The sequence below is a fragment of the Oncorhynchus gorbuscha genome, unplaced genomic scaffold, assembly GCF_021184085.1.
Source record: "Oncorhynchus gorbuscha isolate QuinsamMale2020 ecotype Even-year unplaced genomic scaffold, OgorEven_v1.0 Un_scaffold_3073, whole genome shotgun sequence".
Lineage (NCBI taxonomy): Eukaryota > Metazoa > Chordata > Actinopteri > Salmoniformes > Salmonidae > Oncorhynchus > Oncorhynchus gorbuscha.
In genome coordinates this window covers 20,860-47,500 of record NW_025745167.1, presented here as the reverse complement: position 1 = coordinate 47,500, position 26,641 = coordinate 20,860, and the positions used below count along the sequence as shown (strand labels likewise).

Here is a 26,641-nt window from a genome sequence, read left to right as displayed (position 1 = left end):
TGTACTGATGTCATGTCTCCCTGGCAGGTTTAACCTGGACCCAGAGCGTACCTGTACTGATGACAGACTGTGGGAGGCGCTCGAAATCGCCCAGCTGAAGAACATGGTCAAAGCCCTTTCTGGGGGACTAGGTATGTGTCTGTCTGTCTGTCTGTCTGTCTGTCTGTCTGTCTGTCTGTCTGTCTGTCTGTCTGTCTGTCTGTCTGTCTGTCTGTCTGTCTGTCTGTCTGTCTGTCTGTCTGTCTGTCTGTCTGTCTGTCTGTCTGTCTGTCTGTCTGTCTGTCTGTCTGTCTGTCTGTCACATCTAGGTCTGTAATACTGGGAATCCTACAACTGGGATATGGGGAAAGTGTTTGTAATCTGGCAATCTGTAATCACACAATCTGGCAACCTCCAACTACACTATCTGGCCACCTACAATCACACAATCTGGCCACCTGCAACCTCACAATCTGGCAACCTCCAACTACACAATCTGGCCACCTACAATCATACAATCTGGCAGCCTGCAACCACACAATCTGGCCACCTCCAACAACACAATTTGGCCACCCCCAACCACACAATCTGGCCACCTGCAACCACACAATCTGGCCACCTCTAACCACACAATCTGGCCACCTCTAACCACACAATCTGGCCACCTCCAACCACACAATCTGGCCACCTCCAACCACACAATCTGGCCACCTCTAACCACACAATCTGGCCACCTGCAACCACACAATCTGGCAGCCTGCAACCACACAATCTGACCACCTCTCACCACACAATCTGGCCACCTCTAACCACACAATCTGGCAGCCTGCAACCACACAATCTGGCCACCTCTAACCACACAATCTGGCCACCTCTAACCACACAATCTGGCCACCTGCAACCTCACAATCTGGCAACCTCCAACTACACAATCTGGCCACCTACAATCACACAATCTGGCCACCTGCAACCTCACAATCTGGCAACCTCCAACTACACAATCTGGCCACCTACAATCATACAATCTGGCAACCTGCAACCACACAATCTGGCAATCTGGCCACCTACAACAACCCAATCTGGCAGCCTGCAACCTCACAATCTGGCAACCTCCAACTACACAATCTGGCCACCTACAATCACACAATCTGGCCACCTGCAACCTCACAATCTGGCAACCTCCAACTACACAATCTGGCCACCTACAATCATACAATCTGGCAGCCTGCAACCACACAATCTGGCAGCCTGCAACCACACAATCTGGCCACCTCTAACCACACAATCTGGCCACCTCTAACCACACAATCTGGCCACCTCCAACCACACAATCTGGCAGCCTGCAACCACACAATCTGGCCACCTCCAACCACACAATCTGGCCACCTCTAACCACACAATCTGGCCACCTCTAACCACACAATCTGGCAGCCTGCAACCACACAATCTGGCCACCCCCAACCACACAATCTGGCCACCTCTAACCACACAATCTGGCCACCCCAACCACACAATCTGGCCACCTGCAACCACACAATCTGGCCACCTCTAACCACACAATCTGGCCACCTCTAACCACACAATCTGGCCACCTCCAACCACACAATCTGGCCACCTGCAACCACACAATCTGGCCACCTCTAACCTCACAATCTGGCCACCCCCAACCACACAATCTGGCCACCCCCAACCACACAATCTGGCCACCCTAACCAACCACACAATTGGCCACCTCTAACCAAACAATCTGACCACCTCTAACCACACAATCTGGCCACCTCTCACCACACAATCTGACCACCTCTAACCACACAATCTGGCCACCTCTAACCACACAATCTGGCCACCTGCAACCACACAATCTTTGGGAAAGCATATTGTGAGGAAAAACTAATCAGAGAATATGCTACTAAAATGTGAGATTTCAGAAAGACGATTGCCTTAATAACAACTGTGTGTGTGTGTGTTCCAGACGCGGTGGTGACAGAGGGAGGGGAGAACTTCAGTGTGGGTCAGAGGCAGTTGTTCTGTCTGGCCAGAGCCTTCGTCAGGAAGAGCTCCATCCTCATTATGGATGAAGCCACTGCATCCATCGACATGGCAACGGTGAGCTCACACACCCTAACAGCCATGTACCCTCCATCTCTAGCTCTTTAGTGACATTATCATCATATGTTTCCTTTTCTGCTCTTTTCATTGTTTACAGACAGATCTATGACATTACTTTCACCTCATATGGGTACAAACATAAAGCACAAGTATAATGTCAGGTACATTATAAAAACACAAACCAGACATCTTTATATCTTTCCTCCTATTACGCATTTATAATTTGAGTTGCCAGGGTTACATATGACGTTCATTATTGAGCCCTGTACATAGAGGTTTGGTCAATAGCAGAACACACAGCCATGTATTTCAACCAGCCACATACTCTTCATTAGGCCCCCTGTTTGGAAATGAAGCACTGATTTCCATGAAAGCCTGAATCCTTAGTTAATATATCCATTTTTGGACTTACAAATGAATGATGTCTACCCATTGATTCTTAAAGAACATAACTGATAAATGAGCTTAGTTCAACTGTCTTACCCCATCAGAACCTCAAATATAACCTTGTTTTACTCCAATGTTTGTAAATGATGTAAATGTAAACAAACACTGTATAGCCTCAAAACATGTTTACGACTATAATGTTGATATCATGGATGGTCAGTCCTTGCGTCCACAGCTCTGTCTATGTATTTTAGAGTGATTCTATTCTCCAGCCCCATCCTGAGGCTGGGAGAACACACTGTTATTGTTTCAATTAAGGATCCTATCTTTAGGGGCCGTTAAGTTTTGTTGCGATTGTTGCGCAACAGTGAGGACCGTCACTCTCCTCCAGCCTCTCAGGTTTCAGTCCGGAGGCATGCATAGTTCATAGCTCCAATCCCTGGCAGTTTATATATACATTACTGGCCGTTTAAATATAGAGTGTGCGACTCTCTGTTTGTTTTTTGTAGGGACAAGCAGGCCAGCATCAATATGAGGACATTATGATCACAGCCGTATTATTAACCTTTGACCCTGACAGGTACACTCTATCAAACTACCATCACACTGATGCAGACAGCGTAGAGGGGACAGCAATCACAATGTAGTGATATTGCTGTGGAGTGTGCATGGCTGTATCTAAGACTGTGCTCCAGATGACACACTATTCCCTGTAAAGTGCACTAAAAGCCATAGAGCCCTTGTCAAAAGTTGTGCACTATGCAAGGAATAGGGTGCCATTTGGTCCATGACCAAAAGAGCTGACCTACCTGTCATTTCTCGCCCCTATAGGAGAATGTCTTACAGAAGGTGGTGATGACAGCCTTCGCCGACCGAACAGTCGTCACTATTGCAGTAAGTCTGTTGCAGCCTGTAGGTCATTAGGTGGAAAGGTCAGATCTGGAAGGTATTCTCTGTATAGAAGTGGAGACTCCTCTTGGTCTGCTCTCTCTCTCTCTATGGATCAATCCTTGGAGAAAGCATAGAGACTAGGACTAGATGATTTCTCCTGGCTTTTAGATTTCCTCCTCTTCTTCATCCTATCTTTCCAATGTCTCCTGTTTCATCATACTGTACCTCTGCTTCTCATATCTCCAGATGCTTCTCATATCTCCAGATGCTTCTCATATCTCCAGATGCTTCTCATATCTCCAGATGCTTCTCATATCTCCAGATGCTTCTCATATCATCCAGATGCTTCTCATATCTCCAGATGCTTCTCATATCTCCAGATGCTTCTCATATCATCCAGATGCTTCTCATATCATCCAGATGCTTCTCATATCTCCAGATGCTTCTCATATCTCCAGATGCTTCTCATATCTCCAGATGCTTCTCATATCATCCAGATGCTTCTCATATCTCCAGATGCTTCTCATATCTCCAGATGCTTCTCAGATCTCCAAATGCATTTACGGACCGATTCAGAGTTGAGATAAGGCGCAACTCGAACATTCCTGTAAATAATTGATTGATGTCAGTGGGAGATGGATATTTAAGTTAAGCTGCAGATCTCAACTCTGAATCGACACGTTAGCCTCTCGAGACTCAAACAGCTTGTCTGCTGTCCTTCCTTCACCTGTCTTCTTTTCCTTGTTTTCCCTGTCTGTCTGTCCTTGCTCCTCTCCTTCTGTCTTCCCATCTATCCTTGGTTCCTTCTCTCCGTTCTGCCACCCAGCACCTGGTGTCCTCCATCTTGGAGGCTGAACAGGTGCTGGTGTTCTCCGCGGGGCAGCTAGTGGAGTGTGACTCTGCAGTCAACCTGCTAGCACAGCAGGACAGCCTCTTCAGTGTCTTAGTGAGGACTCACAAGTAGGCCCTGTCCCACCCTGCCTTCCAGGCCTCTACAGCCTCCCGGGTTGGTACTGCATGCTGTCTGAGACCACTGTCTGGGGGTTAAAGAGGGGTACTACATCTAATCTGTCTGGGGGTTAAAGAGGGATACTACATCTAATCTGTCTGGGGTTAAAGAGAGATACTACATCTAATCTGTCTGGGGTTAAAGAGATACTACATCTAATCTGTCTGGGGGTTAAAGAGAGTTACTACATCTAATCTGTCTGGGGTTAAAGAGGGATACTACATCTAATCTGTCTGGGGTTAAAGAGGGATACTACATCTAATCTGTCTGGGGTTAAAGAGGGATACTACATCTAATCTGTCTGGGGTTAAAGAGATACTACATCACATATGTCTGGGGTTAAAGAGGGATACTACATCTAATCTGTCTGGGGTTAAAGAGATACTACATCACATATGTCTGGGGTTAAAGAGGGATACTACATCTAATCTGTCTGGGGTTAAAAGATACTACATCTAATCTGTCTGGGGTTAAAGAGATACTACATCTAATCTGTCTGGGGTTAAAGAGGGATACTACATCTAATCTGTCTGGGGTTAAAGAGATACTACATCACATATGTCTGGGGTTAAAGAGGGATACTACATCTAATCTGTCTGGGGGTTAAAGAGGGATACTACATCTAATCTGTCTGGGGGGGTTACAAATCTGTCTGGGGAGGGATACTACATCTAATCTGTCTGGGGGTTAAAGAGGGATACTACATCTAATCTGTCTGGGGGTTAAAGAGGGATACTACATCTAATCTGTCTGGGGGTTAAAGAGGGATACTACATCTAATCTGTCTGGGGTTAAAGAGGGATACTACATCTAATCTGTCTGGGGTTAAAGAGAGGGGTACTACATCTAATCTGTCTGGGGTTAAAGAGATACTACATCTAATCTGTCTGGGGTTAAAGAGGGATACTACATCTAATCTGTCTGGGGTTAAAGAGATACTACATCTAATCTGTCTGGGGTTAAAGAGATTCTACATGTAATCTGTCTGGGGTTAAAGAGATACTACATGTAATCTGTCTGGGGGTTAAAGAGATTCTACATCTAATCTGTCTGGGGTTAAAGAGAGGGGTACTACATCTAATCTGTCTGGGGGTAAAAGAGAGGGATACTACATCACATCTGTCTGGGGGGTAAAGAGAGGGATACTACATCTAATCTGGCTGGGGTTAAAGAGAGGGGTACTACATCTAATCTGTCTGGGGGTAAAAGAGAGGGATACTACATCACATCTGTCTGGGGGGTAAAGAGAGGGGTACTACATCTAATCTGTCTGGGGATTAAAGAGAGGGATACTACATCTAATCTGGCTGGGGGTTAAGGAGGGCTACAACATCTAATCTGTCTGGGGGTTAAAGAGGGCTACAACATCTAATCTGTCTGGGGGTTAAGGAGGGCTACAACATCTAATCTGTCTAGTGGTTAAGGAGGGGTACTACATCTAATCTGTCTGGGGGTTAAAGAGGGCTACTACATCTAATCTGTCTGGGGGTTAAAGAGGGCTACAACATCTAATCTGTCTAGTGGTTAAGGAGGGGTACTACATCTAATCTGTCTGGGGGTTAAGGAGGGGTACTACATCTAATCTGTCTAGTGGTTAAGGAGGGGTACTACATCTAATCTGTCTGGGGGTTAAGGAGGGGTACTACATCTAATCTGTCTGGGGGTTAAAGAGGGCTACAACATCTAATCTGTCTAGTGGTTAAGGAGGGGTACTACATCTAATCTGTCTGGGGGTGAAGGAGGGGTACTACATCTAATCTGTCTGGGGGTGAAGGAGGGGTACTACATCTAATCTGTCTGGGGGTGAAGGAGGGGTACTACATCTAATCTGTCTGGGGGTGAAGGAGGGGTACTACATCTAATCTTAGCAGTTGGCTCTTGGAGGATGACTCTTGGGGTTGTGAGAATAAATGAAAATACATTCAGCTATGTGTTATTTTTTCTCAGCACAGTTTATCTCTGTCTGTCTGGAACCATTACAAATCAAAGCTGCATTACATACCTTCCTCTTTGTTTGTGTAATTAAACACTCAATCAAATGTAATGTAATGTCTGTTTGCGTCTGTGTGTTGTTCATGCAGCACCGTGTCCACACCATCCTGGAAGCTGACCTGGTGATCGTGATGAAGCGAGGGAACATCTTAGAGATGGACAAACCAGAGACCCTTCTGGAGAACGAGGACGGCATGTTCGCTTCCTTCGTCAGGGCTGACATGTAGGCTCACACACTGTCAGCCAGCACACCATCAGTCTATCAATGTATCAGCCTCCTCAGTGTTTCCCACAATGCTTAGGTGGGGCGCAGAGTTCCAGATATTATGACCATTATTGACTGAAGCTCATACTGTAGGTTTTAGACAGGGGAAATGGAGCCAGGCCGGTTGACCACCTCCACTTGGTAATGGTAGGGGAAACACTGCTTCCCAAAGCACCACTGATGGCCTTCTTGTGTTGATTATTGGTCATGTATTAGTTATTGATTGATTGATTGAACGAGTGACCTATTATCTTGGTCGTGTAAGGATCACAAGCGGTCGTTAAATATGATTACAATTTTACAAAGCTTTACTTAAATGTTTTATGTTTAAATGATATATTTAGTTACTTATTACTATATGATGTATGTATATATTTTACACCATTATTCATAGGTAAGCAATAAGCAGGTATAGTGTAGTATTACTACATTGGTACGAACACTGTAGGGTATATCGCTGGAGCAGTTTTAGCCCGGTGACCCTTTGTCTGTCTGATTAGATGCGATGCTGACTGAACCCTGGGACTGTGGACATTTAGTGGTCACTGACTCCTCTTTGGAGAAGGACAGCTTTCACCCAATGGGTGTTCTCCAAAGGACTGAATCTTAATGTGAGATGTGCAGGCCTAACTTCAACTCACACAGAACTTGTGTACTGTAAACCACACATCCATGTCAAGATGTATGTGAAAACGTGGAGTTACGCATGTTGGTGTTAAGTTAAGATCCAGCCCTAAATGATAAGGGAAGATTCCACTTTCTTCTACCTGCCATAAGCCAGGCCAGCGGTACTTTCTACCATACATGGTGCTGGCTGGTGTAATTGGTAAGGAAAGTGGTTTCTATTTTCAGTATTAAACCTGGTTTCTGGGGAGCTGTGCCACTGTCCCACTGTAGTACCTGAATATTTATAGTTATTTTGTATATCGAACAATGATCATTTTATATTGACTTCTTTGTATTGTATTATAGCCTGAATGCCAAACTGATTATTGTAAGCTACACTTTGAAGAATGTCGGTATCTGTTTTTATCGATATACTGCTGTGTTGTTTTGTTTGTCAGTGTAAAGCGGTTTCTCATCTCAAGAAATTCGTTTTTAAATCATTCTTCATTCTTATTCAATCCCAAACTCATGACCCAGAATTCCTGCCCTACTTTCCTTACACACGTGTGGTCTGTTTTCCCACTCGTGTTTTCAACTCAAGACTCCCTCTCTATAATCTATGAATGGGTAGGCGTCTTCTAGCCTGGTTAAACAAGACTGAACCATTGTTTCGTTTAGCTTGGATTCCAGGCTACGGATCTCCCCTCAACCTCCATACTCTCCATTGTATACATTATAAGTGAGTAGCAGCTAAGTATATTTAATGTAGCTTCTGCTGTGGAGGGGGGTCCATGTAAAGGCCAAAGGTCAACCACATGGCCCCTATAGTGTGGCTGCTATCCTTCACCAGAGTTGTCTTTTTATGGGCAAGCAGCACTTTGGAGTCAGTCAGTCTGTCAGAAAGCATGGAGACACAACACCCACCCCTCTCTAGAACGATGACATCATGAGAGCAGAATGACTATAGATATAGAGCACTGATATACAGTTGAAGTCGGAAGTTTACATACATCTTAGCCAAATACATTTAAACTCAGTTTTTCACAATTCCTGACATTTAATCTGAGTAAAAATTCCCTGTTTTAGGTCAGTTAGGATCACCACTTTATTTTAAGAATGTCAAATGTCAGAATAATAGTAGAGAGAATGATTTATTTCAGCTTTAATTTCTTTCATCACATTCCTAGTGGGTCAGAAGTTTACATACACTCAATTAGTATTTGGTAGCATTGCCTTTAAATAGTTTAACTTGGGTCAAATGTTTCAGGTAGCCTTCCACAATCTTCCCACAATAAATTGGGTGAATTTTGGCCCATTCCTCCTGACAGAGCTGGTGTAACTGAGTCAGGTTTGTAGGCCTCCTTGCTCGCACACGCTTTTTCAGGTCTGCCCACAAATTTTCTATGGGATTGAAGTCAGGGCTTTGTGATGGCCAGTCCAATATCTTGACTTTGTTTTCCTTAAGCCATTTTGCCACAACTAAAGTATGCTTGGGGTCATTGTCCATTTGGAAGACCCATTTGCAACCAAGCTTTAACTTCCTGACTGATATATCCACATAATTTTCTTTCCTCATGATGACATCTATTTTGTGAAGTGGACCAGTATGATGCTGCCACCCCCGTTCTTCACGGTTGGGATGGTGTTCTTCAGCTTGCAAGCCTCCCCCTTTTTCCTCCAAACATAACGATGGTCATTATGGCCAAACAGTTCTGTTTTTGTTTCATCAGACCAGAGGACATTTCTCCAAAAAGTACAATATTTGTCCCCATGTGCAGTTGCAAACCGTTGTCTGGCTTTTTTTATGGCGGTTTTGGAGCAGTGGCTTCTTCCTTGATGAGCAGCCTTTCAGGTTATGTTGATATAGGATTGTTTTACTGTGGATATAGAAAGATCCGTACCTGTTTCCTCCAGCATCTTCACAAGGTCCTTTGCTGTTGTTCTGCACTTTTCGAACCAAACTATGCTCGTCTCTAGAAGACAGAATGCGTCTCCTTCCTGAGCGGTATGACGGCTGGGTGGTCCCATGGTGTTTATACTTGTGTACTATTGTTTGTACAGATGAACGTGGTGCCTTCAGGCATTTGGAAATTGCTCCTGAGGATGAACCAGACTTGTGGAGGTCTACAATTATTTTTCTGAGGCCTTGGCTGATTTCTTTTGATTTTCCCATGATGTCAAGCAAAGAGGCACTGAGTTTGAAGGTAGGCCTTGAAATACATCCACAGGTACACCTCCAATTGACTCAAATGATGTCAATTTGCCTTTCAGAAGCTTCTAAAGCCATGACATCATTTTCTGAAATGTTCCATGTTGTTTAAAGGCACAGTCAACTTAGTGTGTGTAAACTTCTGACCCACTGGAAATGTGAAACAGTGAAATAATCTGTCTGTTAACAATTGTTGGAAAAATTACTTTTGTCATGAATGAAGTAGATGTCCTAACCAACTTGCCAAAACTATAGTTTGTTAATTCACAAGACATTTGTGGAGTGGTTGAAAAACGAGTTTTAATGACTCCAACCTAAGTGTATGTAAACTTCTGACTTCAACTGTATAGTCTAGGAGAATGACATTGGAGATGAGTGGTAGGCTATTGTCCCTCTGATGAATTTGAAGGCAAGGCTGTGGTGTGTAAGGCGATGACTGTCTGTTAATCCTACACTTCTAACAAACGGTCCCAGAAGGGTTCTTTGGCTGTTCCCATAGGAGAACCTTGTTGTTTTGCCTGCTAGAAGCCCAAACAGATATAATGTTGAACTAAAACATAATCATATTCAACCTTGCTTACATTTGTATAAGATCACGTGTCTCTATTACAGTATGTGTAATAGAGGGGAATAGATTTATTAAATTGGGAAAAGATGGGAATAGATTTCTTAAATTTAAATAACTTAGAGCTTTTTTCCTGTTTTGTTTTGTAGGGGGGGTGCTCAGAAAGCTTGGGGGGGGCAAATAAAACCACCCGCGGGCCAAATTCGGGCCAGTTGGGGAATCCTGTTCTATGGGGACAGCCGAAAAAAACTTTTTAGGTTCTAAATATAAAAACACAGCAGCGTTGCAGTTCTTGACTCAAACCGGTGCACCTGGCACCTACTACCATACCCCGGTCAAAGGCACTTAAATATTCTGTCTTGCCCATTCACCCTCTGAATGGCACACACACAATCCATGTCTCAATTGTCTCAAGGCTTAAAAATCCTTATTTAACCAGGTCTCCTCCCCTTCATCTACACTGATTGACATTTATTTAACAAGTGACATAAATAAGCAATTATAGCTTTCACCTGGATTCATCTGGTCAGTCTATACCATGGAAAGAGCAGGTCCACTCTACTTATAGACCTATGGTAATTCAGACACAGATATCCTTGATCCATATCACAGAGATTATATCATCTTCTCTGCTTTTACTATTAATATTTTCAATCTTGGGAATGTGCACAGAAATATATGTTCAAATATTATCAATAATAATCTATATAATTCCAAGACTACAGGTTGTATTTTTCCATTTTACTGTGGGCTTGTGTCTGTCTCATATGTACATTGTGTATAATTAACAGATGTTTTAAATATAGACATAGTTGATCATTACACTGTGTGCCTACCTTTTTTTACACTTGAACTGATAATAAAAATGTGCTTTGAGTTGAAAGTGCTTTTTGGGTTTAAAACGCACACACACACACACACACACACACACACACACACACACACACACACACACACACACACACACACACACACACACACACACACACACACACACACACACACACACACACACACACACACACACACACACACACACACACACACACACACACACACACACACACACACTCACACACTCACTCTCATTCTCACACACAACACAACACACCTCCTCGCTTACTAAATGGCGCCATCTCTTGGTCATCAATGGGAAGCGGACCTATCCTAATAATCATCCCTATAATAATGTAATAACACAGCAATAATTTGCTTACTGTTGGAGTCATTTATCACACTTGCCTTGTTTAAAAATAAAACATCAATGATATTTTAATTTGGACCCAGTGATGAGATGGTTGAACCATTACCTCAAATACCGGTATTGATTAATTAACTAAACATATGGTCCAACGGGCACACATATATTGTTTTGCTTTTAAATCAATAAAACAAAATTACCGGGGTTTCCTCTTTGTTGAACAAAGCCAGCAGTGCATTGCATCCCGCCCATAGAGCGGAGCAGCTACGTCAAGAGAATTTGGGATGCGCCCTGGGTCTGTGACTGCCTGGAAACTCTCACCCGTCAGTACAACTTTTTGGAAGTGGCGCTGGAGCTACCAACCTTAATGTGATAGAAGTTCATTGAAATCAAATCGATGAAAAACTTTGCAAAATAATACGAATTTATCCAACTTTGAATTATGTTTTACGCAAGCTGACAGGAGAATTACGCACGACTAAAAAACACTTCGGTTTACTGAAACCATCCGACTTTTTTCCTCTATTGCAAATGCAGTAAGGATGTTGGCGAGAAAAAGCATCATCCCGGAGGAGTTCTCTCTACCGGGGCTTGCTTCGAGGATCCACCGCAAACCAGTGTTCAGGGACCGGGTGAACAAAGCCCGCTTCATCGCCAAGAGCGGATCCTGCAACTTGGCGCACAAGAACATCCGAGAACAGGGAAGATTCTTGCAAGACGTCTTCACCACTCTGGTGGACCTGAAATGGCGCTTCACCCTGGTCATCTTCACCATGACTTTTCTGTGCAGTTGGCTCCTCTTCGCCATGTGCTGGTGGCTCGTGGCCTTTGCCCATGGAGACCTTGTACCCAACCGCACGTCTGGCATTGAGCAGTGCGTCACCAACGTCAAGTGAGTAGTATAGACTCTATAGATATTTTAAACTGTTGATGTTTGGAGATTTAACTTGTATATACTTCTGTATTTCTGTATTTTGTGTGTAAACTTGTGTATTTTAAGGGCGGGAATAAATTATATAGATTTATTGGGGACTTTTAGTGAAGTTATTACTTAAACTCAGTTTCAGAATAACTGCTATTTTCTGTGATAACACTGTTACAGTAGTATGATTGAGCTCCTTGCCATAGAAAAAAGGATTTTCCTTCAAATGATAAGGAACTTAAAGGGATACTTTGGGATTTTGGCAATGAAGCCAACACTGTATGCAAGACATACAAATAGTATCCAGGAGTTGATCAGACTCTGGGGAAGTAGATAAAGGGCTTCATTGCCAAAGTCCTGAAGTATCCCTTTAAAGGGCCAATCTGCAGTTGCTGCATTCATAAATGAATAATATGTACCAATGGATTCTTGAAGAATATTAGTATAATTTATAGTTCAACTCTCATACCCCAGCTGAATGCAAAATATAAGCTTGTTTTATTCCAATGTTTGTAAACAAAGTCAATGTAAACAAACACTATAAAGCCTCAAAACGTGGAAGTAAAGTATGTAGCCTTGCACGAGCATTGGCATGTGTGAGCAGGAAGCATGAGGCAGCGTGATGTACAAGTACAGGACACTAGTCTATCACAAGGCCTTACCCCCAATCCCCCGAATGCTGAGTTCTCAGCAGAGATGCATCAGGTCCCATTTTTACAGTATTTGGTATAGGGCTCCCAACCTTCCAATCTCAGGGTGGACACTCTAACCACAAGGCCACTGAGACACGGTTAAAACTACAATTTTGATATCATGGATGGTCAGTCCTTGCATCCATAGCTCTGTGTATGAATTTGAGTGTGGTTCCGTTTCTCAGGCCCCATCGCTCAGCTTTTACCCAAACAGGGGAGTGTAGCACGCTTTGTTATCGTTTCAACTGCTGATTGCCCCTTTAACGTCTCCAACGTTTTGCTCTCATTATTTAGTCCTCTGAGATCAGTGGTTGTAGGGGATGCAGATGAGGACAGGAAGCAATAGGAAACCACACTGCCTGTCCAGTAGCTTCCTGCTACTCTGACCCCTGTGACCTCTCTACCCTCACCACAGATGTAAGATCAGGTCTCTATCCTCATCACAGATGTAGGATCAGGTCTCTATCCTCATCACAGATGTAGGATCAGGTCTCTATCCTCACTGCAGATGTAGGATCAGGTCTCTATCCTCACTGCAGATGTAGGATCAGGTCTCTACACCACTATTACAGATGTAGGATCAGGTCTCTACACCACTATTACAGATGTAGGATCAGGTCTCTACATCGCTATTACAGCTGTAGGATCAGGTCTCTACACCACTATTACAGATGTAGGATCAGGTCTCTACACCACTATTACAGATGTAGGATCAGGCCTCTACCCTCCCCACAGATGTATGATCAAGCCTCTACCCTCCCCACAGATGTAGGATCAAGCCTCTACCATCTCCACAGATGTAGGATCAGGTCTCTACCCTCTCCACAGATGTAGGATCAGGCCTCTACCCTCTCCACAGATGTAGGATCAGGTCTCTACCCTCTCCACAGATGTAGGATCAGGTCTCTACATCACTATTACAGATGTAGGATCAAGCCTCTACCCTCTCCACAGATGTAGGATCAGGTCTCTACATCGCTATTACAGCTGTAGGATCAGGTCTCTACATCGCTATTACAGCTGTAGGATCAGGTCTCTACACCACTATTACAAATGTAGGATCAGGTCTCTACATCGCTATTACAGATGTAGGATCAGGTCTCTACACCTCTATTACAAATGTAGGATCAGGTCTCTACACCTCTATTACAAATGTAGGATCAGGTCTCTACACCTCTATTACAAATGTAGGATCAGGTCTCTACATCGCTATTACAGATGTAGGATCAGGTCTCTACATCGCTATTACAGATGTAGGATCAGGTCTCTACACCTCTATTACAGATGTAGGATCAGGTCTCTACACCACTATTACAGATGTAGGATCAGGTCTCTACACCTCTATTACAGATGTAGGATCAGGTCTCTACATCGCTATTACAGCTGTAGGATCAGGTCTCTACACCACTATTACAGATGTAGGATCAGGCCTCTACCCTCCCCACAGATGTAGGATCAGGTCTCTACATCGCTATTACAGCTGTAGGATCAGGTCTCTACATCGCTATTACAGCTGTAGGATCAGGTCTCTACACCACTATTACAAATGTAGGATCAGGTCTCTACATCGCTATTACAGATGTAGGATCAGGTCTCTACACCACTATTACAAATGTAGGATCAGGTCTCTACATCGCTATTACAGATGTAGGATCAGGTCTCTACACCTCTATTACAAATGTAGGATCAGATATCTACAACAAACATCTGACCCGTGACCAATATTTACGTCCAACGTCTCCCTCCTCTTTAACTCTCATTTCCTCTGACCCCTGACCTTTGACCCCCTCTCTCTGCTCTACAGGTCATTCACCTCAGCCTTCCTGTTCTCCATCGAGGTCCAGGTGACCATTGGCTTTGGCCACCGTATGATCACAGAACAGTGCCCCACGGCCATCGCCGTCCTCATCTTCCAGAACATCGCTGGCCTCATCATCAACGCCATTATGCTGGGGTGCATCTTCATGAAGACAGCCCAGTCGCACCGCCGCGCCGAGACGCTCATCTTCAGGTAGGATGGTAGCCTACAGGCTAGATTAGGTTGGAGAGGTGGGGTCAACAGTGTAGGGTGAAGGTGCCCCTAGTTTACTGATTTTGGGTCAGTTTAGCATTTACCCCACTAATGGTAGAGGTTAGGATTGGGGGAGCAGAAGCTGATCCTAGATCTGTACCTAGGGAAAACTTCACCCTGGAGAGGTAGAGGATAAAGAGAGATGGGCCAGCATCCGAAAGGTTGCCGCTTCGAATCCGAAGTCCCAACTGGAAAAATCTGGTGCATGGTATGGCTGCACAATTAATCAAATTCGCATCGAAATCGCAATATCCATATCACAAGAGATCCGTATTTCATGCAATATATGAGATGCCACTAAACCCTGTGTAAAGTCAGTTTTTATAGTTGACTTTGTTTGCAGTCTCTCCCTCTCCTCTTGTGGCTGTTTCCCACAGACACTTAGCCCCACCCCTTGTCAATCACGCAGCCCAGTTCCTCCTCCACACTGTTTGATTCTCTATAAGGTTGCATGCTAGGTTAGATTGTTAGATTATTTGCTCATATCACACAGACCAAGTATATCCATATAACACAGACCTAGTATATCCATATAACACAGACCTAGTATATCCATATAACACAGACCTAGTATATCCATATAACACAGACCTAGTATATCCATATAACACAGACCTAGTATATCCATATAACACAGACCTAGTATATCCATATAACACAGACCTAGTATATCCATATAACACAGACCTAGTATATCCATATAACACAGACCTAGTATATCCATATAACACAGACCTAGTATATCCATATAACACAGACCTAGTATATCCATATAACACAGACCTAGTATATCCATATCATACAGACCTAGTATATCCATATAACACAGACCTAGTATATCCATATCACACAGACCTAGTATATCCATATCATACAGACCTAGTATATCCATATAACACAGACCTAGTATATCCATATCATACAGACCTAGTATATCCATATAACACAGACCTAGTATATCCATATCATACAGACCTAGTATATCCATATAACACAGACCTAGTATATCTATATAACACAGACCTAGTATATCCATATCATACAGACCTAGTATATCCATATAACACAGACCTAGTATATCCATATAACACAGACCTAGTATATCCATATAACACAGACCTAGTATATCCATATAACACAGACCTAGTATATCCATATAACACAGACCTAGTATATCCATATAACACAGACCTAGTATATCCATATAACACAGACCTAGTATATCCATATAACACAGACCTAGTATATCCATATAACACAGACCTAGTATATCCATATAACACAGACCTAGTATATCCATATAACACAGACCTAGTATATCCATATAACACAGACCTAGTATATCCATATAACACAGACCTAGTATATCCATATAACACAGACCTAGTATATCCATATAACACAGACCTAGTATATCCATATAACACAGACCTAGTATATCCATATAACACAGACCTAGTATATCCATATCATACAGACCTAGTATATCCATATAACACAGACCTAGTATATCCATATAACACAGACCTAGTATATCCATATCATACAGACCTAGTATATCCATATAACACCGACCTAGTATATCCATTTCATACAGACCTAGTATATCCATATAACACAGACCTAGTATATCCATATAACACAGACCTAGTATATCCATATAACACAGACCTAGTATATCCATATAACACAGACCTAGTATATCCATATCATACAGACCTAGTATATCCATATCATACAGACCTAGTATATCCATATAACACAGACCTAGTATATCCATATAACACAGACCTAGTATATCCATATCATACAGACCTAGTATATCCATATAACACAGACCTAGTATATCCATATCATACAGACCTAGTATATCCATATCATACAGACCTAGTATATCCATATAACACAGACCTAGTATATCCATATAACACAGACCTAGTATATCCATATAACACAGACCTAGTATATCCATATAACACAGACCTAGTATATCCATATAACACAGACCTAGTATATCCATATAACACAGACCTAGTATATCCATATAACACAGACCTAGTATATCCATATCATACAGACCTAGTATATCCATATAACACAGACCTAGTATATCCATATCACACAGACCTAGTATATCCATATCATACAGACCTAGTATATCCATATAACACAGACCTAGTATATCCATATAACACAGACCTAGTATATCCATATAACACAGACCTAGTATATCCATATAACACAGACCAAGTATATCCATATAACACAGACCAAGTATATCCATATAACACAGACCTAGTATATCCATATAACACAGACCTAGTATATCCATATAACACAGACCTAGTATATCCATATCATACAGACCTAGTATATCCATATAACACAGACCAAGTATATCCATATCATACAGACCTAGTATATCCATATAACACAGACCTAGTATATCCATATAACACAGACCTAGTATATCCATATCATACAGACCTAGTATATCCATATCATACAGACCTAGTATATCCATATCATACAGACCTAGTATATCCATATCATACAGACCTAGTATATCCATATCATACAGACCTAGTATATCCATATAACACAGACCTAGTATATCCATATAACACAGACCTAGTATATCCATATAACACAGACCTAGTATATCCATATAACACAGACCTAGTATATCCATATCATTATCCTAGATACTGAAAAATAGTTGTAAAGTTTGTGTCTCTATGCCCCAGATTCAGAGAGCAGGTTTTGAATGGTCAAAGTTTGAGGGTTTTGTACACATGCCATCTCCTGCTGTTGTGCCCTTGAGCAAGCCCTCAAATATGATCCAGGGGGTACACTCTGGCTGACAAATCTGATCCAGGGGGTACACTCTGGCTGATAAATCTGATCCAGGGGGTACACTCTGGCTGATCAATCTGATCCAGGGGGTACACTCTGGCTGATAAATCTGATCCAGGGGGTACACTCTGGCTGACAAATCTGATCCAGGGGGTATACTCTGGCTGATAAATCTGATCCAGGGGGTACACTCTGGCTGATCAATCTGATCTAGGGGGTACACTCTGGCTGATCAATCTGATCCAGGGGGTACACTCTGGCTGATAAATCTTATCCAGGGGGTACACTCTGGCTGATAAATCTGATCTAGGGGGTACACTCTGGCTGATAAATCTGATCCAGGGGGTACACTCTGGCTGATAAATCTGATCCAGGGGGTACACTCTGGCTGACAAATCTGTAAAGAAAATGTGATCGGTAAAGAGAATGGACAATAAAGTTATCTTTTCTTGTCATATCTTATTTTCAGCCGCAACGCCGTCATCGCCGTGCGCAACAATCGCCTCTGCTTCATGACCCGTGTGGGCGACCTCCGCAAGTCCATGATCATTGGCGCTGCCGTCCGCCTCCAGGTGGTACGCAAGACCACCACCCCCGAAAGCGAGGTCATCCCTATCCACCAGATCGACGTGCAAACGGAGAGCGCCGCGGCGAGTAACTCCATCTTCCTCTTGGCGCCACTCATTATCTGCCATACCATCAATAAGGACAGTCCGCTGTACGACCTGTCGGCCATGGAGCTGCAGTGCAGCGACCTGGAGGGATCTGTGAGGGTTTTGATCATGCCATCTGATTGTGATCTTGGAGGGCGTGGTGGAGACAACGGGCATCACCACCCAGGCCCGGACCTCCTACGTCACCGAGGAGATCCAGTGGGGTCACCGCTTCGTGCCCATCGTGACCGAGGAGGACGGGGTGTACTCGGTGGACTACTCCAAGTTTGGGAACACGGTCAAGGTGGCGACACCGAGGTGTTCGGCCCGCGAGCTGGACGAGAAGCCCTCCATACTCATCCAGACGCTGCAGAAGAGCGAGCTGAGCCACCAGAACTCACTGAGGAAGAGGAACTCAATGAGGCGGAACAACTCCATGAGGAACGGCGGCGGGAGCTCCGGCACCATGCGGAGGAACAACTCGGCCCTCACCGTGCCCAAAGTGCAATTCCTCACCCCTGAGGCGGTGGGCCAGAACATGGCCGTCACATGACACGAGGCCTGGCTCCCATTGGCTGTCCTGCTCTTCCTGGGTGGGACCTCCCATGTTTATCCTCTGGCTCAGTTAGAGCTGACTCTGGTCCTGTTCCCCACACTCTGCCACATATACAGTAGTCAATGCTATACCTGACACACACAATGCCCTGTTATTACTATTGTTGTGAGGATGGATTTAACCGGTTTTAGTTACATATTAGTGTCTCATTTTCAGTCTGGTTCTTTCCAAGTGCCTTTGCCTTTGTCTGGTTCTAAGCTGTAATAGGCCTCCACAAGTTGTACTTTATGATGTAAATGCCTTTAAACATGTAATAACTCTTTATATTGCTTTGTGCTGAATTCTGTACTCATCACTGAATCCATGTGATGATTTAATTTGCTCTTTAATGTTACCGTGACCAAAGAACATATTATTACAGATGATAATGGCCAACTATTTTCTAATAGTAGAAGAAAATTATGTTTTGATATCAGCTGCAACGTATTACACACCAACCGGGTTCCTCATTCTTATCAGAACCTTTAATAAAGCATTTACTACAGTACTGTATGAACATTGGACTGTTTCTGGAAACTGTCACAGGAAATAGATCCCCTATAAAACTGATTATTTTGGGTTCGTTTGGAACATTTTCCCCTCAAATTGCTTCTGTAGCTCAGTTGGTAGAGCATGGCGCTTGTAACGCCAGGGTAGTGGGTTCGATCCCCGGGACCACCCATACGTAGAATGTATGCACACATGACTGTAAGTCGCTTTGGATAAAAGCGTCTGCTAAATGGCATATATTATTATTATATATTATCTAAATTATTGGACAAATGTGTATTTTCTCTGTGATGATTCAATAGCACTTAGAAATCAAAGTGTGGGAAATCTGTATACATTTATTCTGTAATGGTATGTATCTGTAATGTCATGTATCTGTAATGTCATGTATCTGTAATGTCATGTATCTGTAATGGTATGTATCTGTAATGTCATGTATCTGTAATGTCATGTATCTGTAATGTCATGTATCTGTAATGTCATGTATCTGTAATGGTATGTATCTGTAATGGTATGTATCTGTAATGGTATGTATCTGTTGTACTTTATGATGTACTCTTTATATTGTAATGTCATGTATCTGTAATGTCATGTATCTGTAATGTCATGTATCTGTAATGATTTATGTATCTGTAATGTCATATATCTGTAATGTCATGTATCTGTAATGCATCTGTAATGTCATGTATCTGTAATGTAATGTATCTGTAATGTCATATCTGTCATCTGTCATATATCTGTATATCTGAAACCCCACCTCTTTAAGGAATACCTAGGATAGGTTAAGTAATCCCTCTCACCCCACCCCCTAAGTTTTAGATGCACTATTGTTAAGTGACTGTCCCACTGGATGTCATAAGGTGAATGCACAAATTTGTAAGTCGCTCTGGATAAGAGCGTCTGCTAAATGACTTAAATGTAAATGTAAATGTATTCTGTTCACAAGCAATTGGTCTCTTGATGAAATATAAAAAAAGTGTCAATCAAGTGAATTAATCAAAGCATCATTTGGATCACAGGTTATATAAACAGATACGTGAAGCTGTTTTTTTGGTTGCGTCATCGCTTTACCAATCGAGCGGTCGTCATTGTTACCACAGCCACAAAGTCATAAACCCCGCCTTTCTACAATTTCGCTTCTTAAATGTTGATTTTATAACTAACCTTATGCATTGCTTAAATTAGGTTCATTAAATTAATCTCATTTTTGCTTTAAGGAATTTTTACAATGAAGCCAATTTTGACTTTGTGACTGTGGTAACTAGTGGAAACCAAATCGGTCGAGCACGTGCAACAAAGTTCCGACTTGTTGCGGACAGGTTTAGAAAGTGATGTACAGTAACCTTACTCTCTGCTTGTTGTGGGTGGAGACAGTGATGGTGGACCAGAAATAATTAGGGAGTGGCATATCTCGCCTTCTTTACTGTCTACGGGGGACATTATACAACACTTGATTTTACAGAGATTGGAGTGAATCATGCTAAATGTGTGGTTGGCGTATACATATAAAACCTGCAATATATCATAATTGAAAACGTGAATTGAGAAGCCCCAGCCGATTCCAGGTGTGTATTGCGCAAAAATAAAAATAAATATTTTTTAAAGTATTTCTTCAGTTTCGTAACATCAGTTACCTGGCCAGACAGTGACTAGAAGAGTGCGCGACAAAATGAAGTGACCGAAGCACAGAGAAAATCTTTGGCCTGTCCTACACTTGCCTGGAAACCCGACATGGAATTCTGGGTCGGGCAGAAATGTGAGATGCAGAGGAAACTTTCCTGATTCAAACGCTACTTTCTGGTTCACAGGCAAAGCCCTAACGCAATATAGGCAACACCTGCAAGAATAATGTGGAATGTGTTCATCGGAAATACTTTATTTTAAAGATATACTATGTACACTGAACAAAAATATAAATGCAACATGCAACAATATCAAAGGTTTTACTGAGTTACAGTTCATCTAAGGAAATCAGTCAATTAAAATAAATTCATTTGGCCCTAATCTATGGATTTCATATGACTGGGAATACAGATATGCATCTGTTGGTCCCAGATACCTTACAAAAAAAGTAGGGATGTGAATCAGTCAGTATCTGGTGTGACCACTATTTGCTCATGCAGCTCAACACATCTCCTTCGCATAGAGTTGATCAGGCTGTTGATTGTGGCCTGTGGAATGTTGTCCCGCTGTGTGAAGTTGCTTGATATTGGCTGGAACTGTAATCGATGTGTGCGCTGTTGTACACATCGACCCAGAGCATCCCAAACATGCTCAATGTGTGGCATGTCTGGTGAGTATGCAGGCCATGGAAGAACTGAGACATTTTCAGCTTCCAGGAATTGTGTACAGATCCTTGCGACATGGGGCCGTGCATTATTGCGGAGGATGAATGGTGATGGCGGGGGATAATTGGTGCGACAAAGGGCCTCAGGATGTCATCACGGTATCAGTGCATTTAAATGACCATCAATAAAATGCAGTTTCTCGACCGTGTAAATTGGGGGCATGTCTTTGCAGATGTAAGTTGTAACGGCAGCTGTTACCTCCTTCCATCTTCGTGATTCTTTGCCATATGCTTTGCCACGGGCACAAGCCTCTCGCCATGTCTGAGTCAGGGGTTTGTTTTGAGCACTAGACTGTACTTTTTGGGTCTCATCAGTAGACTCTCTCCATACTGTTTCACATGATTCTTGTGTAGGTGGTAAGAGAGGTTAGTGGTGTTTGAGCCTGTTGTCTGGACTGGCCTGTTTCACATGATTCTTGTGTAGGTGGTAAGAGAGGTTAGTGGTGTTTGAGCCTGTTGTTGGGACTGGCCTGTTTCACATGATTCTTGTGTAGGTGGTAAGAGTTTAGTGGTGTTTGAGCCTGTTGTTGGGACTGGCCTGTTTCACATGATTCTTGTGTAGGTGGTAAGAGAGGTTAGTGGTGTTTGAGCCTGTTGTTGGGACTGGCCTGTTTCACATGATTCTTGTGTAGGTGGTAAGAGAGGTTAGTGGTGTTTGAGCCTGTTGTTGGGACTGGCCTGTTTCACATGATTCTTGTGTAGGTGGTAAGAGGTTAGTGGTGTTTGAGCCTGTTCACATGATTCTTGTGTAGGTTGGTGTTTGAGCCTGTTGTTGGGACTGGCCTGTTTCACATGATTCTTGTGTAGGTGGTAAGAGAGGTTAGTGGTGTTTGAGCCTGTTGTTGGGACTGGCCTGTTTCACATGATTCTTGTGTAGGTGGTAAGAGAGGTTAGTGGTGTTTGAGCCTGTTGTTGGGACTGGCCTGTTTCACATGATTCTTGTGTAGGTGGTAAGAGGTTAGTGGTGTTTGAGCCTGTTGTTGGGACTGGCCTGTTTCACATGATTCTTGTGTAGGTGGTAAGAGGTTAGTGGTGTTTGAGCCTGTTGTTGGGACTGGCCTGTTTCACATGATTCTTGTGTAGGTGGTAAGAGAGGTTAGTGGTGTTTGAGCCTGTTGTTGGGACTGGCCTGTTTCACATGATTCTTGTGTAGGTGGTAAGAGGTTAGTGGTGTTTGAGCCTGTTGTTGGGACTGGCCTGTTTCACATGATTCTTGTGTAGGTGGTAAGAGGTTAGTGGTGTTTGAGTGGTGTTTGAGCCTGTTGTTGGGACTGGCCTGTTTCACATGATTCTTGTGTAGGTGGTAAGAGAGGTTAGTGGTGTTTGAGCCTGTTGTTGGGACTGGCCTGTTTCACATGATTCTTGTGTAGGTGGTAAGAGGTTAGTGGTGTTTGAGCCTGTTGTTGGGACTGGCCTGTTTCACATGATTCTTGTGTAGGTGGTAAGAGGTTAGTGGTGTTTGAGCCTGTTGTTGGGACTGGCCTGTTTCACATGATTCTTGTGTAGGTGGTAAGAGAGGTTAGTGGTGTTTGAGCCTGTTGTTGGGACTGGCCTGTTTCACATGATTCTTGTGTAGGTGGTAAGAGGTTAGTGGTGTTTGAGCCTGTTGTTGGGACTGGCCTGTTTCACATGATTCTTGTGTAGGTGGTAAGAGGTTAGTGGTGTTTGAGCCTGTTGTTGGGACTGGCCTGTTTCACATGATTCTTGTGTAGGTGGTAAGAGAGGTTAGTGGTGTTTGAGCCTGTTGTTGGGACTGGCCTGTTTCACATGATTCTTGTGTAGGTGGTAAGAGGTTAGTGGTGTTTGAGCCTGTTGTTGGGACTGGCCTGTTTCACATGATTCTTGTGTAGGTGGTAAGAGAGGTTAGTGGTGTTTGAGCCTGTTGTTGGGAGTGGCCTGTTTCACATGATTCTTGTGCAGGTGGTACATTTACATTTACATTTAAGTCATTTAGCAGACGCTCTTATCCAGAGCGACTTACAAATTGGTGCATTCACCTTATGACATCCAGTAGAACAGTCACTTTACAATAGTGCATCTAAATCTTAAAGGGGGGGGTGAGAAGGATTACTTATCCTATCCTAGGTATTCCTTAAAGAGGTGGGGTTTCAGGTGTCTCCGGAAGGTGGTGATTGACTCCGCTGTCCTGGCGTCGTGAGGGAGTTTGTTCCACAATTGGGGGGCCAGAGCAGCGAACAGTTTTGACTGGGCTGAGCGGGAACTGTACTTCCTCAGTGGTAGGGTGCGAGCTTCAACTGGAAGCCAGTGGAGAGAGCGGAGGAGCGGGGTGACGTGAGAGAACTTGGGAAGGTTGAACACCAGACGGGCTGCGGCATTCTGGATGAGTTGTAGGGGTTTAATGGCACAGGCAGGGAGTCCAGCCAACAGCGAGTTTCAGTAATCCAGACGGGAGATGACAAGTGCCTGGATTAGGACCTGCGCCGCTTCCTGTGTGAGGCAGGGTCGTACTCTGCGGATGTTGTAGAGCATGAACCTACAGGAACGGGCCACCGCCTTGATGTTAGTTGAGAACGACAGGGTGTTGTCCAGGATCACGCCAAGGTTCTTAGCGCTCTGGGAGGAGGACACAATGGAGTTGTCAACCGTGATGGCGAGATCATGGAACGGGCAGTCCTTCCCCGGGAGGAAGAGCAGCTCCGTCTTGCCGAGTTTCAGCTTGAGCTGGTGATCCGTCATCCACACTGATATGTCTGCCAGACATGCAGAGATGCGATTCGCCACCTGGTCATCAGAAGGGGGAAAGGAGAAGATTAATTGTGTGTCGTCTGCATAGCAATGATAGGAGAGACCATGTGAGGTTATGACAGAGCCAAGTGACTTGGTGTATAGCGAGAATAGGAGAGGGCCTAGAACAGAGCACTGGGGGACACCAGTGGTGAGAGCGCGTGGTGAGGAGACAGATACTCGCCACGCCACCTGGTAGGAGCGACCTGTCAGGTAGGACGCAATCCAAGCTTGGGCCGCGCCGGAGATGCCCAACTCGGAGAGGGTGGAGAGGAGGATCTGATGGTTCACAGTATCGAAGGCAGCCGATAGGTCTAGAAGGATGACAGCAGAGGAGAGAGAGTTAGCTTTAGCAGTGCGGAGCGCCTCCGTGATACAGAGAAGAGCAGTCTCAGTTGAATGACTAGTCTTGAAACCTGACTGATTTGGATCAAGAAGGTCATTCAGAGAGAGATAGCGGGAGAGCTGGCCAAGGACGGCACGTTCAAGAGTTTTGGAGAGAAAAGAAAGAAGGGATACTGGTCTGTAGTTGTTGACATCGGAGGGATCGAGTGTAGGTTTTTTCAGAAGGGGTGCAACTCTCGCTCTCTTGAAGACGGAAGGGACGTAGCCAGCGGTCAGGGATGAGTTGATGAGCGAGGTGAGGTAAGGGAGAAGGTCTCCGGAAATGGTCTGGAGAAGAGAGGAGGATAGGGTCAAGCGGGCAGGTTGTTGGGCGGCCGGCCATCACAAGACGCAAGATTTCATCTGGTGAGAGAGGGGAGAAAGAGGTCAGAGCACAGGGTAGGGCAGTGTGAGCAGAACCAGCGGTGCCGTTTGACTTAGCAAACGAGGATCGGATGTCGTCGACCTTCTTTTCAAAATGGTTGACGAAGTCATCTGCAGAGAGGGAGGGGGGGGGGGATTCAGGAGGGAGGAGAAGGTGGCAAAGAGCTTCCTAGGGTTAGAGGCAGATGCTTGGAATTTAGAGTGGTAGAAAATGGCTTTAGCAGCAGAGACAGAGGAGGAAAATGTAGAGAGGAGGGAGTGAAAGGATGCCAGGTCCGCAGGGAGGCGAGTTTTCCTCCATTTCCGCTCGGCTGCCCGGAGCCCTGTTCTGTGAGCTCGCAATGATTCGTCGAGCCACGGGGCGGGAGGGGAGGACCGAGCCGGCCTGGAGGATAGGGGACATAGAGAGTCAAAGGATGCAGAAAGGGAGGAGAGGAGGGTTGAAGAGGCAGAATCAGGAGATAGATTGGAGAAGGTTTGAGCAGAGGGAAGAGATGATAGGATGGAAGAGGAGAGAGTAGCGGGGGAGAGAGAGCGAAGGTTGGGACGGTGCGATACCATCCGAGTAGGGGCAGTGTGGGAGGTGTTGGATGAGAGCGAGAGGGAAAAGGATACAAGGTAGTGGTCGGAGACTTGGAGGGGAGTTGCAATGAGGTTAGTGGAAGAACAGCATCTAGTAAAGATGAGGTCGAGCGTATTGCCTGCCTTGTGAGTAGGGGGAAGGTGAGAGGGTGAGGTCAAAAGAGGAGAGGAGTGGAAAGAAGGAGGCAGAGAGGAATGAGTCAAAGGTAGACGTGGGGAGGTTAAAGTCGCCCAGCACTGTGAGAGGTGAACCGTCCTCAGGAAAGGAGCTTATCAAGGCATCAAGCTCATTGATGAACTCTCCGAGGGAACCTGGAGGGCGATAAATGATAAGGATGTTAAGCTTGAAAGGGCTGGTAACTGTGACAGCATGGAATTCAAAGGAGGCGATAGACAGATGGGTAAGGGGAGAAAGAGAGAATGACCACTTGGGAGAGATGAGGATCCCGGTGCCACCACCCCGCTGACCAGAAGCTCTCGGGGTGTGCGAGAACACGTGGGCGGACGAAGAGAGAGCAGTAGGAGTAGCAGTGTTGTCTGTGGTGATCCATGTTTCCGTCAGTGCCAAGAAGTCGAGGGACTGGAGGTAGGCATAGGCTGAGATGAACTCTGCCTTTTTGGCCGCAGATCGGCAGTTCCAGAGGCTACCGGAGACCTGGAACTCCACGTGGGTCATGCGCGCTGGGA

At 44.2% G+C, this 26,641-nt stretch overlaps 2 protein-coding genes across 2 annotated transcripts in view; both read left to right on the top strand.

Moving 5' to 3' along the window:
* The window catches only part of LOC124017674 (ATP-binding cassette sub-family C member 8-like), a gene marked incomplete at its 5' end in the record, with an annotated part of 17,096 nt that extends 9,426 nt beyond the window's left edge, over positions 1-7,670 (top strand). The window contains 4 exons of the mRNA XM_046332944.1: positions 28-131; positions 1,952-2,085; positions 3,307-3,369; positions 6,457-7,670. Of these exons, the coding sequence (XP_046188900.1) occupies positions 28-131; positions 1,952-2,085; positions 3,307-3,369; positions 6,457-6,594 (439 nt within the window). The remainder of the gene's footprint in view (positions 1-27; positions 132-1,951; positions 2,086-3,306; positions 3,370-6,456) is intronic.
* A 3,801-nt stretch (positions 7,671-11,471) lies between these two features.
* Positions 11,472-19,510, top strand: LOC124017675 (ATP-sensitive inward rectifier potassium channel 8-like). The gene is given in 4 exon segments (XM_046332945.1): positions 11,472-12,105; positions 14,632-14,838; positions 18,224-18,542; positions 18,544-19,510. Coding segments are annotated over 4 exon segments (1,293 nt in total). The 5' UTR covers positions 11,472-11,755; the 3' UTR covers positions 18,961-19,510.
* The last annotated feature ends 7,131 nt before the right edge of the window (positions 19,511-26,641 follow it).